This window comes from Cetorhinus maximus, chromosome 17, assembly GCF_964194155.1.
Source record: "Cetorhinus maximus chromosome 17, sCetMax3.hap1.1, whole genome shotgun sequence".
Taxonomy (NCBI): Eukaryota; Metazoa; Chordata; class Chondrichthyes; order Lamniformes; family Cetorhinidae; genus Cetorhinus; species Cetorhinus maximus.
The window spans coordinates 69,919,150-69,943,353 of record NC_135895.1 but is presented as its reverse complement, the minus strand read 5'-3'; the positions used below and the strand labels follow the sequence as shown (position 1 = coordinate 69,943,353).

Here is a 24,204-nt window from a genome sequence, read left to right as displayed (position 1 = left end):
GAGGAGGTAGAAAAGAGCAGGAATGTCCTGCATGCACAGGGGACCAGGAGGTCCTCCAAACACATGCTCAAAAGGCAGGAGGAGCCATTAAAGTCCATGCCAGAAATCAAACTTTGAAAACCTGGATGTAGTGCTGCAAGAATTCAATGCTCTCGCACGAGCGAACAACGCCTATAAACACACCTTCAAATGCCATATCCTATCAACTGCACCACTGTTCAATTCACCATATGCCATCACTCACCTCCCAACAATCTCTATCAATCAGGTTTCATATCTTACATTTATATGCTTCATTGCAATCTCAAACACTTAGCACTATTGTAAATCTTACAGCTTGTACACACTATCAGCTATTCAACCATGACAGCCACATCACCCAAATAGATTTCACGATACTCACTGGATGGCAAGATGTTATAAATAGCTCAGTCTCCAGCCTCAAAAGAGCCTGATGTATACAAGTGCATCACCACAGTCAAATTCGTAGCCACTGGCAGTACAGGTCCTCACCCTGCTCTGAAGTTGCAGTCGTGCCTGCAGCAGGTGGCAGATTTCAGAAAGGACGTCCTTATTGAAGTGCTAACGTGTCTCACATTGTTCCTCATTGACAGTCAAGAAGGGGAATTGCTCCCTGAACACCCAGTGTGACTATAGCTTTCTGCTGAGAGTCCTTCTCCCCACCTGCCACTGCCCCCCCATGCCCTGCTCACCCCGAACTTCTACATCAGCTTGTTCTGCTGTAAATGGCCTCTGCTCTTTCCCATTCATGCTGTATTCCACGGGGGAAATTACTGCACCCATGTCTTGGAGAAACTGCTTTGTACAGAAAACTTGAAGTCAAGAAAAGTCCTTCAGCACCTGCCACACCACCACCTGTAGATTTTTGCAACTTGAGAGAACTGTAGAAAGCATCAAACACTTGTACAATCACAGGAACAGCCGGGAGAATTCAACCAGCAACTAACCTGTAATGAGTTGATGATTCCTTTAAATAGCACTGGTGGAGTATCCTTCCTGTTGCTGAGCATTTGTTCACTGATGTTAGATTAAGAGAGGCTGTTGGTTGGACTGTTGAGTTCCAAAATGAGATCACTGTCATCAATTCAGCGATGTATGCAGATTGATATTATGATTTGTCTGCTCTGCATATGCCTATCAGTCTGTGCATTTGCCAATACCTTCACCAAGTTGGCATTTGGCACAATCTATAGCAGAAGTGTGTGCTTGTGCATTGGATGCCCTATTAGGCCCTGAACAGCACCCACAATTAATGCTACTGAGCCCAATTTCATGCCCTTTGAGTGTTGCTTATTTGGCTTACTTCACCAATCCACCTTGCTCTCTAATGTTCTTGGAGAAGTGGCATCTGCTCTATATAGATTACACAGTAAGGGAATCATCTTTCCCTTGTGAAACTTTTCAAGCCGTCTGTGAGACAGTGCTCCCCAAAATGCACTTTGCTGTATGGAAATCCACAACAAGCATTTTACTGTAAACAAAACTATATCTTTTTTCATATGTTATTAAACACTTACATCTGCATACACTTCCACCCTACAGAATCTGATATTCTGTTGTCACATTTTTAAACTTTTTTTTATGTCCACACTTTCCATTTATATTGGGTTTTACCCGATGGCTCTGTCTTCCGCTGCCTAAGCCATAAGTTCTGGAATTCCCCTAAATCTCTCCACCTCTCAATCTCTCTTTCTTCCTTTAAGATGCTTTTTAAAAGCTTTTTTGGTCCTCTGCCCTAATATCCCCTCATAGGGCTCGATGTCAGATAATACTGCTGTGGGGCATTGTGATGGTTTATTACGTTAAAGGCGCCATATAAATACAAGATGCTGTGGTTGAAAACTCTCGCCAAACTTCCCAGACTTGCATGACCCAGGTATGCCCTTCACCCTTCTCTTTAGTTCTGAAGAAGAGTCATGCGGACTCAAAACGTTAACTCTGTCTTTATCTTCACAGATGCTGTCAGACCTGCTGAGTTTTTGCAGCAATTTTTGTTTATGCCTCTCACCAGCCCAGGTTGCTGCTAGCTGTTCTCACAGCTGCCCCTTGTTTCACATGTTTTTTTTCGGTTGGTGCGACTCCCAACAGCATACTCCGCAATGCATTCTTGACCGTCGATGACCTTCTTCAGCAGGCCAGTGACCCAGCTGAGCAACTGCCATAACTTTCCACTCAACTTCTGGCTCAGCCTCTGGCCTATTGTCAGCTGCTACTGGTTTTTGTTTTTAAGATATCTGAATTTGTAATAGATAAGGATTTCAAAAAAAAGTCTATGTAGTATGCTGTCAAATTTTGTAGTTAACTGTTTTTCCATAGGATAGCGCTTGTTTAAGTGTCCCCCCTCCTTTTTTCCTCCTACTCCCCAGTTGCAGAAGTCCTGAAATGTAAGTTGTATACACTAGGGGGGGATAAAATGGCCCAGAATTTGCTGGAGCTGGGTATCTCACACCATGCTCCATTTGTTAGATTGTTTTCTTGCTGTTCAGTTTCAAAATTATTGCACTGGAGGTGTGAGCTGGTAACAGTGCCATGAGGGCAATGAGGCATCAGAGACCTTGGTGAACAGTGGGACCAACAGCCTTCACCAATGAGATTTAAGGATAGAGAGAGACAGAGGAATGATGGAGTTAGCATTAAATTCAGAGAGAAGGAAGAAAGATTTGATTAATAGGGGAAAAGAAACAAAGTCATAATAAAACAATTTTTAAAATCTAAGAACAATTTACCACCTGCAGGAATAAGATTCAACTTTTTTAATTGTTCCCTTCCTGAACCAGAGAAGTGTGGCAATGCAGGAATGTAAATCTCACCTTCAAAAGGGTCCTTACATCAGTAAGTGCCAACCCTAATTTTCTGTAGCCAATTTAATTAATTTTAATAGCACATTTTTAGCAATTTCTTGAACTCGCAAGGAAGTTGTTGACAGTGGCTTGTTTCCATGAGGCTAGTTGTGCAAGTTGTCCAGCAACTTGTGGCAATTTGCAACTTACGGCATGTGACCATCTCACTATGGATACCTGGGTTAACTGCACATTAATAATAGTGTGTGTATTTAACTCTGCTATTTTGCCATTGAATTCTGGCACAACATGGTTATCTGAACCATTGTGAATTGGAAGAGGGAGGAATGGTGGCCAGGACACCAGGAGAACTTTTTCCTCAGATATCCACTTGTGCTACTAACATAGTTAGATAGGGTCTTCTTTACCAATTCACATGCAGCTTCTGCATTACACTTGTCTGCTTAGATTATGCACTCAAAGTCATGAAGTGAGGCTTGAGTTGACAACTTCTGACTCATCTCTGAATGTGTTACAAACTTAGTGAAGCTAACTCATAAAAAAAACTTCATTCCACTTTCTTTCATAATTTAGCTGGAAGTACCAGGTGGATCACAGGATGTTGATCACAAGCAGAATTGTAGCAAATTTTCTACTAACTTGCCCAGCCTAGCTGAGATCATGTAACTCAGCACAGACTGCAAAATGCAATTTGTGGCTTTTCAGGCTCTACGGCTAAGTTGTACATGCCTTTACAAACTGAGATGCCTGTGGGGGAGCTTTTTTTAATGGTTGTTTTGTATGAAATACTTTTGTATTATTACAAAACAATTACATAATCACTAAAGGTTTTCTTTGCCTTGTGTCATAGTTCAACTACATAGCTTAGTATTTGAAACCAACTCCAAAAATATTCTATGATAATGTGTGTCTGTGTGAAACAGTGCCTTCTATTAACACGTACATTTATCTCCCGCAGTGATGATAAAAACCTTTGCAGTAAAGCCCTGGTAAGCGGTGTCAAGGCTGTGAGGAAAGTTGATCTCTTGACTGAATTAAGTGACCTGAAATCCACCAATCATGTCCCAAATACTCAGGATCTTAGTGCCTTCAATCAACCTCAGACAGGTTCGTCAGTATGTTTCACTGAATATTGTTTTGTTAAATGTATGATCAGGGACAAACTTAGTTTCTCTTCATGCCTTTCTCATGGGTCTCTTAAACTCCACCTTCTATAAATTTCAGTTTTTAAAAATTCCACTACTCATACTACTACTATCTAGTTAGTTGCCAATCACTCCATCCATTGTTGAACTTAATTGACATGCTGAATCCTTAAAATAGAGCCTGTTACTATCATTTCTAGTTGTAATAATTCAGCTACACAAATATGTTAGAAATAGGTTTTGTGAGTTGGATTAAGAGTAAATTGATTCTACTTGTGAACATGTAACCACGTTTTACAGACCATTGTATCTTTCATTACCAATATAAGTTCCCATGCAACTGTTGTTCTTGCCCTAGAGGTTTGTGAGGCATTGTTGAAGAAGCCTTGGAGAGTTGATGCACTGCATCTTGTAGTTGGTACACATTGTAACCATAGTGTTCTAGTGGTGGAGGATGAATGGTTAAAGTGGTGGATGGGGTTCCAATTAAGCAGTTTGCTTTTCCCTGGATGCTGTTGAGCTTCTTGAGTGTTGTTGGAACTGCATTCATCAGGTAATTGGAGAGTATTCCATCAGACTCCTGACTTGCGTTTTGTCGTTTGTTGAAAGTCTTTGAACAGTAAGGAGGTGAGTCACTTGTCACTGAATACTCAGCTTCTGCTTTTCTAGCCACAGTTAGTGTGGCCGCGGGGCGGTCACCATTGACCAGTTAAGTTTCTGGTCAATGGTGACCGCCCCGCCAGAATGTTGAATGCTGGGGTTTCGACAATGGTAATGCCATCTTGATCTTATGAGGAGCTTTACATTCTTGTGAAAGAACCCTTGTAAATTAGACAAATGATCATCCTTCATCTTTGAGACTACACAGAGTGTTCCATTACCATTTGAAGAGGAGGCAGGTGCATCGCAGCCCTCACTGATATTGGCTTCATACAATGCCCATAGGCAAGCATTTTATGGAAGTAAACATAGGATGGGGGTAGGAAACCCTGGCTGATTTACCTTTCCCTTCCAATGTAGAAGTACTGAAGCTAATTATAGCATTACTACTGCCACTCCTGCTGAAATTAGCTAATTCATCCCAGCTGAGGGATAAAATCTTGAACTGCCCTCATTTCACTCAGTTCCATTCTGGGCAATGCATTCCTGAACACATCCATAAATAGAGCCTGTTACTATCATTTCTAGTTGTAATAATTCAGCTACACAAATATGTTAGAAATAGGTTTTGTGAGTTGGATTAAGAGTAAATTGCTTCTACTTGTGAACATGTAACCACGTGTGAAAAATAATCTATATTTCATCTCTTGTCAAAATGATAGGCTTTATAAATAGAGGCATAGAGTACAAAAGCAAGAAAGTTATGATGTACCCTTATAAAACATTGGTTCAACCTCAACTAGAGTATTGTGCCACTTTAGGAAGATGTAAAGGCTTTTGTGAGGGTGTGGAAAAGTTTTATAGGAGTGTTTTCAGGGATGAGGAATGGTTAATGAGAAATTACATGGTTAGATTGGCTAGATTTGCTCTCCTCACGGAAGTTGAGTGGAGATTTGATAAGGTGCTCAAAATCATGAGAGGTCTAGACAGTGTAGTTGTTCCTATTAGAAGGGTTGGAACCAGAGGACACAAATTTAAAGTGATTGCTAAAAGAACCAAAGCTGACATGAGGGGAAATCTTTTTTACAAGGCATGTGGTAAAGACCTGAAAGTGTGATGGTGGAAAATTTGATCATGGCTTTCAAATGGAAGTTAAATAAGCACCCGAAAGGAAAATAATTGCAGGGCTATGGGGAAAGGGCCAGGGAGGAAGACTAAATACATTGCTTTTGTAGAGTCCCAGCATGGACTCAGCATTCTGTGCAGTGACCATTCTGCGATTCTATTAAAAAATCCTGTGCTCGTATCCAGGCTGCAATGAAGAAAACAACAAAATCATTACTCTGCTGCTTGCATTTAAGTTCTACCTTCTCGCTGTGAAATGTCTCAGTGATTCACCAGCTTTTGCATTAGAAGGACTTGCATTTATATTGTGCCTTTCATGACCACAGGGTGTCCCAAAGTGCTTTACAGCCAGTGAAGCACTTTTCAAATGTAGTCACTGTTGTAATGTAGGAAATGTGGTAACCAAGTTGTGCACAGCAAATTCCAATAACTTTTAAATTGTGATGTTCTTAGTGCAGGAGTTTTCAGTATGTTCAAATGATTAATGAGCTTGGCATTTTTAAAAGGTGCTAAGTTTGTTGTTAAATGTCCTATTGTTAAACGTCCTATTGTTAAACGTCCTATTGTTAAACGTCCTATTGTTAAACGTCCTATTGTTAAACGTCCTATTGTTAAACGTCCTATTGTTAAACGTCCTAGTGTTAAACGTCCTAGTGTTAAATGTCTTATGTAATAATTGCATTACTAAATATAAATACAATAATAAGTAACTTATTCCAGGCATAAGTTAACTGTTTATTCATGCCCTGGTTTATTATTATCTTTGCTTATGGTTAAATTAGAAAGTAACATTTTTGTTTTTTTTTCTATCTTGCAGTAATCAGTGTGAAAGAGCCAAATGGAACAGTTAATCAGCATCTGTTAGCACAAAAGTCAGCTTTGGATGTTACTGGCATCATCTGTCAGTTAGAGAAATCACTAGGCATTGCACTGTCAGTCATCTTAGAAACAGAAATGAAAACAGTATATGATGATCTCTGGACAGAGGTAAAAATTGGTTTGCTATATAGATTGTACAGAAAGAAAGAAATGTTTCAAGACATTAAAAAATATCATACCAGTGAATAAACAAACAATATCCTTTTTATGTTCCTTTGAAATCTAACCAGTTTCATGTACCTTTTTTTTCCTCAGTATGAGTATACTTTTCACAGTATGCCAAAAATTTCAGCTAAGCATAAATTTTTTTTTCTTATGCTGAATAATTGATTTGGTTAGGATGGACACAGTAGAACCGATTGAAATGGAATAAATATTTAATTTCATGATTTTTTTTCAATTTCTTCTATCTTTTCCAAAAACATGGTGAGAGAACCTCAGTAGTCAACTGTTTGGATAAATCTTTAAACTGAATTTCAGCAGGGATTTCAGAGTTATGGTGGGAGACTGGTGGAAACTACAGGCATTTGTGCCCGTAAATAACTTTTGATTTTAAGCCCAGAATGACTGAGCCTTATCTTTCTGGCAATGAATCATCCTTTTGTATTGTTCCAGATATCTATGTTTTGATCAGAGCTATGCCTATATGTATCTTATATCGAGGACTATAATCTCCATGAAACATTATAAATGTGTTTGTTTAAGCGTTTTCCATGTAAATAAATTAACCCAAGCATACTACTTTTTAAAATTTTATGGTTGCGCTATTACCAAAGTGCTTAGATTGGTTAAATAATAGCAGATCAAATTAATGATGATGTAATTGCTGTGATCTGTTTCTGATCTTGATATTAGATACTGCTTGTGAAGCCTCCTTGGTCCTTAGAAGACATATTACTATGTGTGAAGAAACACTGGTTTGCTGTGTTTGGCCTAATTGTGAAAAGAAATTTGCAGTCATCTGTGGAGTTCTTATGTGATCATTTTCAAGCAGGTATGTACAGAGAATTGGATTGCTGAATTTTTTATAAGTTGCGAAGGGGTGGAGGGTAAGTGGTGTAGTTAGTGACAAACTTAGTTTATAGGTGTTTCTCTAAAGCAACAGTCAGATTTAAATCCCATTATTTTGCATAACAGCAAAAATTTACTGCTACATTAAGGCCACTGTGTTGTACCCATAAAAGCAGCACTTGCTGCTAGTTTACTAAATTTCTTCTTGATCCAACATAGCTTATATGTGCCTACATAATAATAGTCCATGCATTGCAAACAGTTGAGATGTTTTGGTGACATGTTAAAGTACTGCAAGTATTTTCTTTGCATGGACTAGGATTCTGAAAAACATATGTTCATTCTGGATAAAAAATTGCAAACTACAGGCATGACTGAATGGATGTTCACCCTCCAAAAAATCTATTCGTTTTTGGGTGGTTTCCATTTTTGGACACTTTCTCAGACTTTTCAATTGTATGACTCAGACGTACTTGTGTTGTACTCCATAGTGTATAATTCTGTAAAAAAATAAATTGTAATCCCTACCGATCCCTAACTAATTTTTTGTTTAGTATGTAACTGGAAGGGGAATAAATTTTGTATAGTTATTTCTCTACCCTGCGCATTAAAGCACTTTTGGTCATCCTGAGGCCATGAAAGGCACTTTATGAATGCAAGTCTTTCTGTCTTTCATACTATTAAACATGGTGATCTGCTAACTGTTCATGTAAATCCGTCTGCTGGAGTAAATTTCTTATAGTGTAATTCCATAAGTATTCCTAAAACATTGTATGATCATAATAATTGTCAAGTATTTAAACAAACTTTCTATGTTTGCTAATTCAGGTGAGTATTGTTCCCTGATTATTTCTTCTTCTTCTCTGTGAAACAATTTGGTCAACTCAGATCAATCTTTAATGAGGTGATAGTCAATTATTGTGGAGTAAACACAATGAATAAAATTACCCTTGGCTAATTGTCTTCAGAGGAGCTATGTAAGCTAAGATGATTTAAATAAAATGTAAAAAAAAAATCAATGCCCAATGGCAATATAGTTTACAGTAGATATATGGATTAATATAGCACCATTCATGTAGAAAAGTTAGCTGATCTTAGCTGGGGTTGAAGAATGCCTCAGCAACATTGGAGTAGGGAAGGGAAAAAGAAACATTTTTGTGTTTGATCGATATCTAGTGACAGATGTATATGTGTATACCTTATGTGAATCTGCCATGGTGGGAGAGGGGGTAGGATGTTCATTGCTGCAGGATGAATGAAGTATAACAGCTAGCTAGGTACTTGGTGCAGACCTGCACATAGCTGGATATTGATTTAGTAAAACCCAGTGTGGTTAACAAAAGCTCTGTGCTGATCCCATGGTAGTCTGACAGCACCATGAATGTAGTCAGTATTACAATGCACTCTAAGAAAGCCGGTCTTTGCAAGTCGCAGGATGTTTTCATTTTCACTGCTTTCTTCATTTGAAAATGAGTTGCAGTGATTCTCTGGTGGATAATGTGAGATGCAGCCAGTGTGCCCTATAGCAGTTCACATCGATCCAAAGACAGAAATTCAGGGCAGTGGTCACCTTCACAGACAATGGCATAACTCCTTGACAGTGCTGTCTGCTGTTCCGGAGAAGAGTCATGTTAGATTTGAAACATTAATTCTGTTTCTCTCTTCACAGATGCTGCCAGACCTGCCTAGTTTTTCCAGCACTTCCTATTTTTATTTCAGATTTCCAGCATCTGCGGCATTTTGCTTTTATGTTACTGCACTTTTTGATATTTGAGGCGGCAGAGATCACTAGCAATCTGTCTCGATAAGCATAGCACTGCTCCTCAGGCATGCCCAGAAAGGTGACCGTTGGCCTATAGATCCTGTTAGGAGCGTAAAAGGCATTCTGTGAGCAGGCCCTCACTTTTTTTATTCTCAGACACCACCCTACTGATCCTGAGACCTCTGCTGTAGTCTTCGTTGCTGCTTTTCTTCCTCCTCCTCTTCTTGCAACTAATAAAAGACAGCAAGAGCAGCATCCATTATAAACTTTGACAGCTCCAAAGTCAGTCCCTGGTCAGTGGTAACCCACAGGCTGTTGATATCAGTTTAAATCCTACAGCCTGCTGAATCTGCCATCAACCTTGTTAGATTTTACCTAGCGGGCGGCTGATGAGTGGGAATTCTGTATTTCAGTGTCAAAATTGTACTTTCTGCTGCCGCACATTAAAAATTCCCCAAGTGATGTTTCATAGTGGCCCAGTCTTCAACAGTTGTTATGACCACAGCTGGTGTTAATTGCTGCACAAACCAAACCCCAGAGGGAAACTTGGCTTACAGGCCATACCCTTTTTTTTGTATTCCGAAAACAAGAAGAAGACATACCGATCTCAGCAATACGAGGCCCAGTAATACTTTTTGGATTTTAAAAATTAAAAGTAAGAGTTTTATTAACAAGAATAAAAGAAAATTTAAGCACAAAAAATTAGTTACAAAATTAAAGTTTGTCTTGCAAAAGATTTCCCAAAAATACCCTACTCAACATTTAAGAAGTATTTAGATGAGCACTTGAAACACTATTGCATACAGGGCTATGGGCCAAGTGCTAGAAAATGGGATTAGAATAGATAAGTACTTGATAGCTGGCACAGACATGATAGGGCGAAGGGCCTGTTTCTGTGCTGTATAACTCTATGACTACTTGGTCAGTTCCACAAGTAAACACCTCCAGGCAACACTCACTTATAGATATTAACTATAAGAGAAAACCAGTAATATTACACAAGGCAAACTGCTGTAGCTTCAATACAGGGATACCACTTGACCTCTTCCGCTCCGGTGGGAATCCACTTCAGAATAAAATTGCTTGTTGCAGCCCAAGACTTTTCTGGCTTGACTGGATGGCTGATTCAAACAGCTTCTCCCGGCCTAGAGTTCCAGCTCAACAGCTCAAACAGTTCCAGCTATCTCTAGCTAAACACTCCACAGTAACTCTAAAATACCTTTTTTCCCCATTCATCTTTGGTTCCATTGTTCTCGCACCTCTTTGAAACTCAAATCCTTCCAAATATAAAACCTTTTATGTCTCTATCTTGTCTTTGCTTTCGGATCAATGAAATCTAATATCCCCACTACTATTTACCTATGGGACTCCTGCAAGATGCAGACATGTTTCTTTATACCTCTGACTCCCCTTTGAAAATCAGACAAACTCTCAACTTATCTAAAAATGCAAATGTATAACCTATTTACTTGTACTTCAAACTTAACACCTTTTTCATGTTTCAAATCCCCCCCCCCCAGACAACCTGACTCCTATCAATCTCTTGCCCAACTTAATTAAATCATATATGCGCACACACACACCCAGCCTTCTTTACAGGATAACACAATATTCCCCCAAAATATTTTTATAAATAACATCCATTCTCACACAGTTTATACAAAAATGATTTGTTCCTGGGAATTATGAAGCAGCATTGACATTTCTTGATGGCGCCAAATGGGGAGGGTGACGAAAAGTGACAAGACTGTAAAGCTTCGAAGGACAAATATAGTTTAGAGGGTAGACCATTAAAAATGAACCATAGTCTTTAGTTTTCTGTCTAAAGATATTTTAAAGACATTTATTACAAAAGCAATGTATATAATAAAAACAGAAAATGCTGGAAAAACTCAGCAGGTCTGGCAACATCTGTGGAGAGAGAAACAGAGTTAATATTTCGAGTCCAATATGATTTCTTCAGAACCTTAGGCCATAGTTGGAGCAGTGTGAGCAGTTTTAGGCATCCCATTATAGGAAGAATGTAGAAGTAATGGAAAAGGTGCAGCATAGATTCACTGAGATGCAGGGATGAGGTTACCAACATTGAGAGACTTGAAAAATTGGGCTTTTCCACTAGAACTGATGAGTTAAGCATCGAGCTGATGGTCTTTTAAGATGTTTTATCAGTTTATTATGAAATTAATTGTAAGAGCTCATTGTCAAAACAGTAACAAGAGGGCAGATGTTTAAGAAATCATTAAAAGAATTAAAAGGGAGTGAGAAAAATTTTTTCACTGATAGTTGTTAAAATGTGGAATTCTTTGCCATGAAAGTTTATCCAAGTATAATCAGTAAATTACTGAAGAGTTTTAAAAGTTTGAAATCAAGGGATACTAAAGTGTCTGAGCAGTGTGCTGGAAAGTGGCATTAGATGAGTTGGAACTTGGGGTTTGTAACTCCAGTTTTATCTGGAGCTGAATGAGAAAGAGACCAGTGTCCATTAAAGGCGTATTACTTCAGGTACTATTAATGAGGTAGGCTAGCTGGGTAATCATCATCAATGATTAAGAGTACTACAGACATACGTGGTTTAGGTACTAGCTTATACAGAAATTGTATCCCAGCATTGGACATGTCAAGCCAGATTTTCAGAGTTTTTTTTTGGAAAATTATACTTTATTCATAAAATATCTTCAATCACATTCCAAACCATTTCAAAAACAACATTACAAGGGTACAATCCAGGTTAAACTTTTACAAAATGTATCACCAGGTGCATCAGTACAAACAATATTACAATCATTTACAGCCTTTCATTTTGATCTGTACAGCCCGAGGGGCTCTAAACAGTTCCCAGTCTCTCGGTGCGCTGTGGTAGAAAGGTCTTAGACAGCGACCCTTCCCCATTGCGCCTTTGCGGCAGCTGCCCCAAGCTTTAGTGCGTCCCTCAGCACGTAGTCCTGGACTTTGGATTGTGCCAGTCCGCAACAATCGGTCGGGGACAACTCTTTGTGCTGGAAGACCAACAAGTTTCGGGCAGACCAAAGCGCCTCTTTCACCGAGTTGATGATCCTCCAGCTGCAGTTGATGTTTGTCTCGGTGTGTGTCCCTGGGAACAGCCCGTAGAGCACAGAGTCCTGTGTCACAGAACTGCTCGGGATGAACCTCGACAGCAACCACTGCATCTCTCTCCAGACTTTCTTTGCAAAGGCACAATCCACAAGGAGGTGAACAACGGTCTCTTCCCCACCACAGCCACCTCGAGGGCAACGTGCAGAGGGGGTGAGACTCCTGGCGTGTAGGAAGGATCTGACGGGGAGGGCCTTTCTCACCACCAGCCAAGCTACGTCTTGGTGCTTGTTGGAAAGTTCTGGCGATGAGGCATTCTGCCAAATGACTTTGACAGTCTGCTCGGGGAACCATCCCACAGGGTCCACCCTCTCCTTTTCCCTCAGGGCCTCTAGGACGTTACGTGCTGACCACTGCCTGATGGACTTGTGGTCAAAGGTGTTTTTCTGCATAAATTTTTCCACCAGGGACAGGTGGTACGGCACGGTCCAACTACTTGGAGCGTTCCGCGGCAGCGTGGCCAGACCCATCCTTCGCAACACCGGGGACAGGTAGAACCTCAGCACGTAGTGACACTTGGTGTTTGCGTACTGAGGGTCTATGCACCGCTTGATGCAGCCACACACAAAGGTGGCCATCAGTATGAGGGCGATGTTGGGCACGTTTTTTCCCCCTTTATCTAGAGGCTTGTACATCGCGTCCCTGCGGACACGATCCATTTTCGACCTCCAGATAAAGCGGAAGATGGCTCGAGTGATCGCCATCGCGCAGGAGTGTGGAATGGGCCAGACCTGCGCCACGTACAGCAACAGCGAGAGTACCTCACACCTGATGACCAGGTTCTTACCCGCAATGGAGAGGGAGCGTCGCTCCCACATGCCCAGTTTCCTTTTCACCATAGCCACTCGCTCCTTCCAGTTTCTAACGCATGCCCCGGTCCCTCCGAACCATATCCCCAGCACCTTCAGGCCGTCAGCCCTGACAGTGAAGGGGACAAAGGATCGGTCAGCCCAGTTCCCAAAGAACATGGCCTCGCTCTTCCCACGATTTACCTTGGCTCCCGAGGCCAGTTCGAACTGGTCGCAGACGTGCATCAGTCTGCGCACCGACAGCGGATCCGAGCAGAAGACGGCGACGTCGTCCATGTACAGGGAGGCTTTTACCTGAGTGCCTCCACTGCCTGGGATCGTCACTCCTCTTATGCCCGGATCCTTCCTGATGGACTCGGCAAAGGGTTCTATGCAGCACACGAAAAGGACAGGCGAGAGAGGACAGCCCTGCCTGACTCCAGATTTAATCGGAAAGCTATCTGTTTCCCACCCATTGATTGAGACTGCGCTACTGATGTTAGTGTAGAGCAGTTGGATCCAATTTCGAATTCCCTCCCCAAAGCCCATTTTGGAGAGCACATCCCCCATGTAGGTGTGCGATATTCTGTCAAAGGCCTTCTCCTGATCCAAGCTGATGAGGCAGGTATCCACACCCCTGTCCTGTACATAGGCAATCGTATCCCTGAGCAGCGCCAGGCTGTCAGAGATCTTCCTGCCTGGCACAGAGCAGGTCTGGTCAGGGTGAATCACCAATTCCAGAGCGGATTTGACCCGGTTGGCGATGACCTTGGACAGAATCTTATAGTCCACATTCAACAGTGAAATGGGTCGCCAATTTCTAATTTCCTCCCTTTCCCCCTTGTGCTTGTAGATGAGGGTGATGATGCCTTTCCTCATGGATTCTGACATGCTGCCGGCCAGGAGCATACTCTCGTACACTTCTAGCAGGTCTGGGCCGATCAAGTCCCACAGAGCCGAATACAACTCCGCCGGCAGGCCGTCGCTTCCGGGGGTTTTACTCTTTTCGAAGGACTCGAGGGCCTTAGTCAGTTCGTCAGGGGTTAGCGGTTTGTCTAGGCTCTCCCGCGTACTGTGGTCTAAGACCTCCGTGATAGAGGACAGGAAGGACTGGGAGGCCGTGCTGTCCGTGGGCTTCACGTCATACAGTCCGGCATAAAAGGATTTGCTGATCCTCAGAATGTCGGACCGTGATGACTTTACTGAGCCGTCTTCTTCCTTCAGGCTGCTGATCACAGAGCGCTCTCTGTGTACCTTTTGGAAGAAGAAACGTGAGCACGTCTCATCCTGCTCCACGGAGCGGACTCTGGAACGGAAGATGATCTTGGAGGCCTCCGAGGCAAAGTGCGAGGCTTGCTGGCCCTTCACCTCTTGGAGCTCCTCCTTGACATCGACCCCCATCGACTGCAGCCGGAGCAGATTCTGCATCTTTTCCTGGAGTCGGGACATTTCCCTCTGTTCCTTTCTAGCTTTCTGGGTGCCTTTGCGGATGAGAAACCTCTTGATGCTTCCCTTGATCACTTCCCACCAGTGTGTCAGGGACTCAAAGAGGGGTTTCACGGTTCTCCAACCTTTGTAATCCCTCTTGAGCTCCTCAATGTTCTCTGGGGTCAGCAGTTGCACATTTAGCTTCCATGCCCCCCTGCCCACCCTCAGGTCTTCCTCCAAGTGGCAGTCCGCCAGTAGGAGGCAGTGGTCAGAGAAGAACACCGGCTTGACGTCGGTGGATCTGACTGTGAATGCACGGGACACAAACAGGAAGTCTATCCTGGAACGAATGGACCCGTCTGGCCGCGACCAGGTGTATCTACGCTGCGCTCCGTCTGCAGGGTTGCTGAAGACGTCGTGCAGCTTGGCATCCTTAACTGTTTCCATCAGGGATCTGGACGTAGCGTCCAATCTGCTTCCGGCCCTGCCGGATCGTCCAGCCGCATCGATGATGCAGTTGAAGTCCCCGCCCAGAATGACCGGCCTGGAGGTCGCCAGCAGCAGTGGGAGCTGCTGAAAAACCTCCAGCCGCTCAGCCCCTTGTGCCGGGCCATACACGTTAATTAACCGGAGTGGAGCGTTCTTGTACATTACGTCTGCTACGAGGAGTCGCCCGCCCACCACCTCCTTGACCTCGGAGACGGTGAAGTTGCCTCCCCGCAGCAGAATACCCAGGCCGGAGGAACGAGAGTCGTTTCCGCCCGACCAGATCGATGGCCCGTGGGACCACCATCGTGACCATTGCCTGTAGGAGCTGAGGTGCGGTATCGCACACTCCTGCAGAAACAACAGGTCAGCTTTGACCTTGGCTAGGTAGTCCAAGGTCGCAACACATCGCGTAGTAGATTTAATGCTACGCACATTTATGGATACAATCTTTAAACCCATTTTAAAGCATTTATTCTCCTACCAAACCCACTGTCTCTGAGAGTCCCAGACCTTTAGTCTGCTCCTTCATACCCGTAGTGAGCTCAAATTCCTTCACTTTGGATGGGCTGAGGTAGATCTCCTTGGCCGTGTTCTGCTCCGGTGGCATCTGGAGGTTCACGTAGAGAGCGGGTTTTGAGATGACCTTTGCTGGAGAAGCTTCTCCAAAACTCACCCCCTCTGGGGTGTTGCTGTTCCCGGCTTCCTGGAGCTGGGGTGCGATGATTGCCTCACTGCTCCCAGATTCCAGGGGCTGTGGTGCACTGGCCTCCTCAGGTTGCAGGCAAAGTTGGGGTGCGCTGGTCTCCTTGTTGTCTCCAATTTTCTGGAGCTCGGGTGTCTCGTCCTCCAACGCCCTGGAGCTTTGCCGCCTCTTCTGTCGGTGCCGCTCTGGCACTTCCTCATCCGAAGAGCTGCTGCCCTTGTCATCCGTGTCGGATGGGAGACGTCTCTTGCCGCTTCTCTGGGAAACGCCTTTGCTTCTTCTTCGCTCCCTCTTACTTTTCTTGTTCTTCACCGTCCGCCACTCCCCCTGCTGCTTTTCCACTGCTGCCTCCTCCTCCATTGATTCCTGAGGACTGGGAGGTTCAGGGGGTAGTGCTGTTGATTGGCTCTCTGTTGCCTCAATCTCTTTCTCCACCTTGTCTCTCTCTGTGTCCTCCTTTGTCCCGTTGAGCTCCCTGGGGGCCTTGGTGGTTGGAGTGACACGGAACCTTTCTTCTGCTTCCCCCTGGTCGGCTTTGGCTGCCTGTGCGTAAGTACGGCAGCGTTTGGGGCAGGTCCTGTAGAGGTGACTTGCCTCGCCACACAGGTTGCAGCACTTGGCCTGTTTGCAGTCTTTTGTCTGGTGCCCTTCCTGTTTGCAGATCTTGCAGAGGGAGGCGCTGCAGTTGGCCGCCACATGGCCAGCCTTGCCGCATGAGCGACAATGCTTGGGTTGCCCAGCGTAGACCAGGTAGCCACGGTTTCTTTTCAGAGTTGTGGAGACTCTGCAGACCTTTAAAAATGGCGGCTGGGGTCATCTGGATCTAGAAGTCCTGCCCCCATTTCCGACAGATCCCATTTTGGTGGCAGGGAAAAGAGGGCGAGATGTGATTCATGCATAAGGGAAACCTGAACTCAACAGGGCCATTTGAACACAGTGCTGAGTTCAAACAGACCCCATTTTTGCTGTAGCAAGGGCCTTATTCCGCAGTGTGGGAGTCACAGATTTATGGAGGAGATGTAAATGCTCGTGAAGGGCGGATAAGGTGTCAAGCTCTCAATTTATTTAAATCCCCAACCCTTCTAAAAATAAAAAAAAGCCTGTCTGTATTAGAGTTGAAAAAAATCTGCTCTAGTATTTACAGATGTTTGTTGACATTATCCGAGGGCTATTATATCATTACTGCATTAATGGTTGGCTGCTTTCCACAACCTTCAATTATCCCAGCAGGGGGTTGTAAATTAACAGTTTGAATGACAACTCAATTAAAGGAATAGTTGTCTTTGTGGGGTTATGAATACAAATCTGTTTGTTTTGATAAGAGTCTAGGTACTTGAAGGGTTTTTAAAGTTTTGAATGGGCCTTCATGAATGGCAGTGTTTTTTTATTATAGTAAAAGCTGTAATAGTTATTTAGATTTTTATTTTATTTCAACTTCACATGACTCCTGAGATCTACCCATTGTGAATACTGGGTGGGTTGGCACGGAAGGTGTAAGTGCCAAGGGTGATGGGTGGGGGGGCATTGGTTGGCATTAAGTTGGCATGGGGCTAGAAGGGACCATGGGGGGCATGTGTTGGCATGGAGGGTATGAGAGGTCATGGAGTGTGGGTGGGGGTCATTAATTAACATGGGGAGTGGGTAATGGGGGGATGATGGGGCGTGAGAGGTGAAGGCTAGAGGGCCTAATATTTAACCAAACAACTGGACACTTGGCAGCCCATGTGGCCACCTCTGATCTGTGTCCAGGGTGAAGGGGGCAACCGCATCCACACCCACCCCACCAGAATGAAAATTCGGGGCACTTCTTCCCAAGATGAGTGTGCAGAAGCAGGTAATTTTCCAACTTGAGCTACCTGCCTCGGAAGCAAAATTCCAGCTGGTAACCTTGGACTCAACACCATCCCAAAGACTTACTCCCCTCCCCCACCAGGATAGTCACTAGTTGCTGATGAGACTGATATATCATTAGTAACCTTTTATCTAAGACATTTGATGTGGTCTACATGGACTTTAGCAAGGCTTTTGATAAGGTCCCTCATAGCAGACTGGCTGAGAAAGTAATTGCCCATGGGATCCAAGGCAAATGGCATGTTGGATCCAAAATTGGCTGAGAGGCAGGAAGCAGAGGGTGATGTTTCTGTGACTGGAAGTCTGTTTCCAGTGGGGTTCCGCAGGGCTTGGTGCTGGGGCCCTTGCTGTTTATGGTGTACATAAATGATTTGGACTTAAGTGTAAGTGATCAAGAAGTTCACGGATGACACAAAAATTGGTAAGGTGGTAAATAGTGAGGAGGATAGCTGTAAACTGCAGGATGATATCAATGGACTGGCCAGGTGGGCAGAGCAGTGGCAAATGGAATTCAGCCCAGAAAAGTGAGATAATGCATTTGGGGAGGACTAACAAAGCAAGGGATTACACTGAATGGTAGGACCCTGGAAAGTACTGAAGATCAGAGGGACCTTGGTGTGCATATCCACAGATCCCCGAAGGTTGTAGGGCAGGTAGATAAGCAGGGAGGTTATGCTGGAACTGTATAAAACACTGGTTAGGCCACAACTGGAATACTGTGTGCAGTTCTGGTCACCACATTATAGGAAGGATGTGATTGCACTGGAGAGGGTGCAGAGGAGATTTACCAGGATTCTGCCTGGGCTGGAGGGTCTGAGCTATGAGGAAAGATTGGGCTGGGATTGTCTTCCTTGGAAGGTTGAGAGTGAACCTGATAGAGGTGCATAAGATTGAGGGGCATAGGGTGGATAGGAAGGCAATTTTTCTGTTAGTAGAGGGGTCAATAACCAGGGGGCATAGATTTAAGGTAAGAGGTAGAAGGCCAAGGTGGGTGGGGTTGAGGAGAAATCTTTTCCCCCCAGAGGGTGTTGGGAACTGGAACTCACTGCCTGAAAGTGTGGTTGAGTCAGAAACTCTCGTAACATTTGAGAAGTGTTTGGATATTCACTTGTGTTGCCATAGTCTCCAGGGCTATGGGCCAAGCACTGGAAAATGGAATTAGTGTAGTCAGATCTTTGTTGACTGGCGTGGACACGAAGGGCTGAATGGCCTCATTCTGTGCTGTAAACGTCTGAGTCTACATTAAAGCATTAACACAGCTACACAAGCTCTTAACCGGATCACTCTTGACATGGAAGATGACATTAGGCAGAATTTTTTGTCCCGCGGGCAGGTGCGTGCCTGACCCGAGTCGGAGTGAAATAGTGCACGATGACGTCGGGTGAGCGTCCTGATGTCATCGTGCACTCTCATAATCTTTCGGTAAGCGGGTACGCGCAAGAGGCTGCAGAACGCCACTGACAATTAAGAGGCCTATTAAAGCCCTTAAACAATTAATTAATTTGTATTTTTCGCTGGCCGCTCATCTGTTTGGTTGGCGGGCGAATAGGCCAGGCGGCCTTTGCATTTTTTACGAAACCTCATCCATGGGTAGGATGAGTTTTCCAGCGGTTACTAAAAAACAATAAAAAAAAACTTTTAACTCATTTTTTTACATGTGACTCAGTCACATGAAGAGGGACATGTGGGGACAAGTTGTATCATTTATAAAATGTTTATTTTTGTATTTAAAATTCTTCAGCTCCATGCCTTCAGGGAACTTTCAGTCCACACTCCCCTGTGTATGCGCAGACTTCAGCGCTCGTGCTCTCCCCGCCCCCACCCCGGCAGTGCTGCGGCTCTGTGTGTGTTTCACGCTGGCCGGCTGTTAATTGGCCAGCCAGTGTGAAATCGCAGTCAGAGCCCGATCGTGGGCGGCAGTCCATCTCAAAGCCGTTCCCAGGCCCACCCGCCACGCCCGCTCAACGAGGAGAAAATCCTGTCCGTTGACATTCCTGTGCTCTCCTCTGCTGATGTTGCCAGACCTGCTGAGTTTTTCCAGGTATTTCTGTTTCTGTTTTTGTTTTGGATTTCCAGCATCCGCAGTTTTTTGCTTTTATGTCCTCCTTTTCTGTCTTTCTGGGATTGAATTTGCAATTTTTCCATGAAAAACTTTCCATAATAAAACCATGTTCTTTGTAATATGTATATTTACTGGTACATTCATTTTTGCTTCCTTTCTTTGTAAAACCCAGGATACACAGCAGGTTGTTAGCACTGGTAAAAGGGGGATGGTGCTCCTGGGTTTTAGTAACACAGGAACAGATAGTCTGGATTTTTTAGTGTGGAATGGATGAGCCTGAAACTTACTGGTACTAGGGTGTGGGTCAGTGTTGCCAGGTTTAACAGGTTTACACCCAATTGGGTTTAGGTTTGTTTTGCTGTGCAAGGGAAAATGACGTCGGGTGGGTGCCTAATTTTTGGGCTAGTTTCTTAACTAAAAATAGCATGGCTGGAATTTTCTAGCCCCATTGGCATCAGGCATCATGGGCGGTGGTGGGGGAAACAACATGGCAGAAGGCCAAAAATCAGTGTCACACCATCATGAAACCAGTTTGCGATCATCCGCTCCACCCATCAATGGTGAGCCATATTTCCCACCACCGCACATCGAGAACCTAATTTCAATACTTCAGCATCTCATTATAAGCCCTGCTCGCCAGAATCATGCCCCCACGTCAAATTTACTGCCCACGTCGGCATGACTTCATAATTGCATGCCCCTGACGACCTGAACTTCGAGGGGAACTCTGAGGCGAGTGCACACAACCTTGCTCAGCGCTCGTGAGCATCACCTGTAGGACATCAAGGAAGAGGCACTGTGCATTCGCAGGGGTCACAAGCAATTTGCTTTTTCCCAGCTGGCTTTCAGTATGGTGCCGGGCAAGGGCTTCAATGTGGGACAGGCTGGAGAAGGGTGGATGGTGGCAAGGCAGCACAAACTGAAAGAAATACTCAGGCACATGCTGGGGGTGTGAGGGGCTGGTAAGGAAAGCAGTCACGCATTTGGAAAAGCTTGTCAAAAGTGAGCACTCTTGCAGCTGAGACCATTCAGCTGCAACTCCATTGACATGCTTTGAGGCAGGCCTCTGAAGCTTTTCTGTCCACTCGGACAATGCAAAAGCATGAAAGTGCCACCAAATGCTCCAGAACTTTTCACCTCTCGGGTGTAGACTGCAAATTAATGTGCATTTTAGAGGGCAGCAAAGCAATTGGCCAACTGGGCCAATCACCAGCCTCTGGTGGAGGCCCTCGCAGCCCCTGGCAATGTCTGTTTTAAGGTTTGGACCAGTATCCCTCATGGTTCAAGCTAACAGTGCAGCCTTGTAGTTCAGGTTAGGAGAATGCCTGCACCTGAACTGAGAGCGCAGCATGCAGTTCAATGGCTGAAGCTCTCGCCTATCGGTCAAGTGGAGTGGGGTGGAGGTTGGTGGGCTTTTGGACAGCTAATGAACGCACTACACACAGGCCATCCAAGTGGTGGTCAGCACTCTCCTGCATGTGTGAAGGTGCCTTTAGACTTAACCAAGAGAAGTTCTTAGGGCAGCTATGCTAACCCATGTGATCTTTGATCCTACAGGATGAGAACATCAGGATCATGGAGCCTGGTGGTTTAGAGGTATGCCTTATGACTTACAGGGAGCAGAGAAGAAGAAGAGAGCGGTGCTCGTCAAAGGGAGGAGCACCTTCCTCAAGATGCAGGGCCTGCTGCGCATGCAGCTGAAGATCCACAGCGATCTGTCGCTCATAGGCACCTTGCTAGGCACAGGGTCTATCGACGGCACTTGTCATTTCTGCAGATGACTGAGAACCAGTGTCGCCGAAGACTCTGAGCGTGTCTAGGGAACTGGTCGGTCACGTATGCCGCAAGCTACAGGACTTGGTGCCATGGGGACATAGAAGGCACTCAATTTTCATGCCAGTGGCTCCTTCCAGGGCTCCACAGGCGACCTGTGCAGGATCTCGCAAGCCTCCTTGCACAAGTGTATCCAGGAGATCACAGACACCATCTTCATGAAGGCACAGAACTGTGTGTATTTTGCCCGGGATCAGGAAAGCCAGGAAGCAAGAGGGCTGGAATTTGAGCAGATCTCAGGTTTTCCACAGGTGCAGGGTGCCATCGACTGCAGCCATGTGGTGCTTAGATCTCCTTTGTGACAAGCAAGGGCTTCCACTCGCTGAATGTTCAACTGTTGTGCGACCATCACAAACACATCTTACATGCCTGTGTATGATTCCCGGGGAACGTCCATACTCCTACATCCATAGCAGGTCTCAGATCCCTGACATCTTCCAGGATCCAGAGAGGCTGCAGGGTTAGCTTCTTGGGGACGAGGGCTACTCACAGAGGACGTGGTTTATGACACCTGTGTAGCGGCCGCAGACAGCAGCAGAGCGGCGTTATAATGAGGCTCATGCTGCAACCTGGACTTTGGTGGAGCAAACCATAGGCATTTTGAAAATGAGGCTCCGGTATCTCCACAGGTCCAGCGGAGCACTGCAATACAGTCCCCAGAGGGTGTCGCGCATCATCGACACTTGCTGCACATTCCACAACCTGGTGTTGCAACTGGGGAGGACCTGGCTGAGGAGGAGCTGGAAGGAGCTGCTCATCTACTCCGATGAGGAACACGTCGAAGGGGATGACAGTAATGTAGTCCTCGAAGATAAGGATACCGCCGATGAGGCCATCACACTGGCCAAACAAGGTAAGCACACTCGGGAGGCCCTCATAGCCGCAAGATTCGTGGAGGATGATGACAAGATGCAGTTTTGACATCCTCACCTTGCATCTGTGAACACTTGACTCTTGTGTGGCTGATGGCATCGCACATACCATCAGTGCTCAGGCTCATGTCATGGACACAGGCCCTGATAGTCGCTAGATTCCAGGAGGATAATGATGACATGTAGGGAGGACATTCCATAGATGTTCACATAGCCTCTGTGAATGCCTGATTCCTGTCTGGTGGAGGGCAGCTTGCTCGCACTTTGTGATCAGGGTCATAGCAGATGTAGCTGTGAAACTTTAAATGCACCTGATCCTTTGTCAGCCTTCAGCACCTAACCCCTTCAGGAGCACAGCGTCATCGGTCACAGATGCTGAAAAGATGGGGGGCCAGCCCACCTCAAAGGTGCTGAGAGCACACAGGGAGAATGACGGAACTCTGTGACTCCTGCCCGTGATGTTCTGGCAGCAAAGACCAGCACATCGAGGTGCAGACATCAGTAATGTGTCCAGTGAGTGTGAAGTCGGACTATCGCTTTGGTCTGAAGGTTACACACTGCACAGGGAAGAGGCCCTGGACTGAGACATCTGCCTTTATCTTGTACAGGGACCAAGGTTTCACAGCTGAGTGACAGGAACACTGCTCATCATAATCAGGAGCCATAAGTTAGGAGAAATTATTGGGAGCTTATTTAAAATAGTGAACATTATGTGCAAGTGATTAACACCTGTGCCGAAGCTGTGCAACTACATCTTCTTGAGGTGTCAGCTGTGGCTCAGTTCATAGCACCCTCGCCTTTGAATCAGAGGGTTGTGGGTTCATGTCCCACTCCCGGAAACCAATAACTGTGATTGTACTCGAAAGAGTTGCAATCTGTGACTGTTGATAACTCGAAAGAGTTACATCTTCTTCTGGATCCGACTTCTGTACACTGCCACAGAGTGCCTAGTGAAGGTTAACGGGTCCCTGACGGCGCCCCTTCGCTTTGGGCGAGGGGTGCGTCAGGGCTGCCCCCTGTCTGGCCAGTTGTATTCTATTTGCATGGAGCCTTTCCTGCGCCTCTTGCAGAGGAGGTTGTCCGGATTGGTTCTGCGCGGGCTGGGCATCGGAGTGGTCCTTTCGGCTTACGCCGATGACGTGCTCCTTATGTTTAGTGACCCGGCTGACCTGCGGAGGATGTGCGAGTGCCAGGAGGTCTACTCTGCCGCTTCTTCTGCTAGGATCAACTGGGATAAATGTTCTGGGCTCCTGGTCTGCCCGTGGCAGATGGATCCCCTACCCGAGGAGCTCAGGCCTTTCACCTGGAGCAGGACCAGCATCCTCTACCTGGGGGTCCATCTCTGCCCTGCCGAGGAATCCTGGCCGGCGAACTGGCAGGAACTGGAGACGAAAGTCACCGCTCGCCTGCGGCGCTGGACAGGACTGCTCTGAGTGCTGTCTTACCGGGGTCGAGTTCTCGTCATAAACCAGCTGATCGCCGCCATGTTGTGGTATCGGCTGGTCACTTTGACCCCTCCCCCGGACTTTGTTGTAAAAATCCAGAGAATGCTAGTCGACTTCTTCTGGGCGATACCTTTACGTCGAGCCTCCTCGGAGATGGTGTGCCCTGGCGACGTATTTCTTCCGCCAGGTGCACGGCCTGAATTATGACGTGCAGCTCCTGTTTATAGAGCAGAGGGGCCTCGGCTCCTTCCAGGCGTTGCCCGTCCTTTACCAGGACC

At 45.3% G+C, this 24,204-nt stretch overlaps 1 protein-coding gene across 2 annotated transcripts in view; it reads left to right on the top strand.

Moving 5' to 3' along the window:
- Positions 1–24,204, top strand: part of swt1 (SWT1 RNA endoribonuclease homolog) — a 163,303-nt gene that overhangs the window by 62,841 nt on the left and 76,258 nt on the right. For both annotated transcript variants that reach the window (XM_078561406.1, XM_078561405.1), the window contains exons 11-13: positions 3,781–3,929; positions 6,510–6,679; positions 7,427–7,565. In XM_078561406.1, coding sequence (XP_078417532.1) covers positions 3,781–3,929; positions 6,510–6,679; positions 7,427–7,565 — 458 coding nt within the window. The remainder of the gene's footprint in view (positions 1–3,780; positions 3,930–6,509; positions 6,680–7,426; positions 7,566–24,204) is intronic.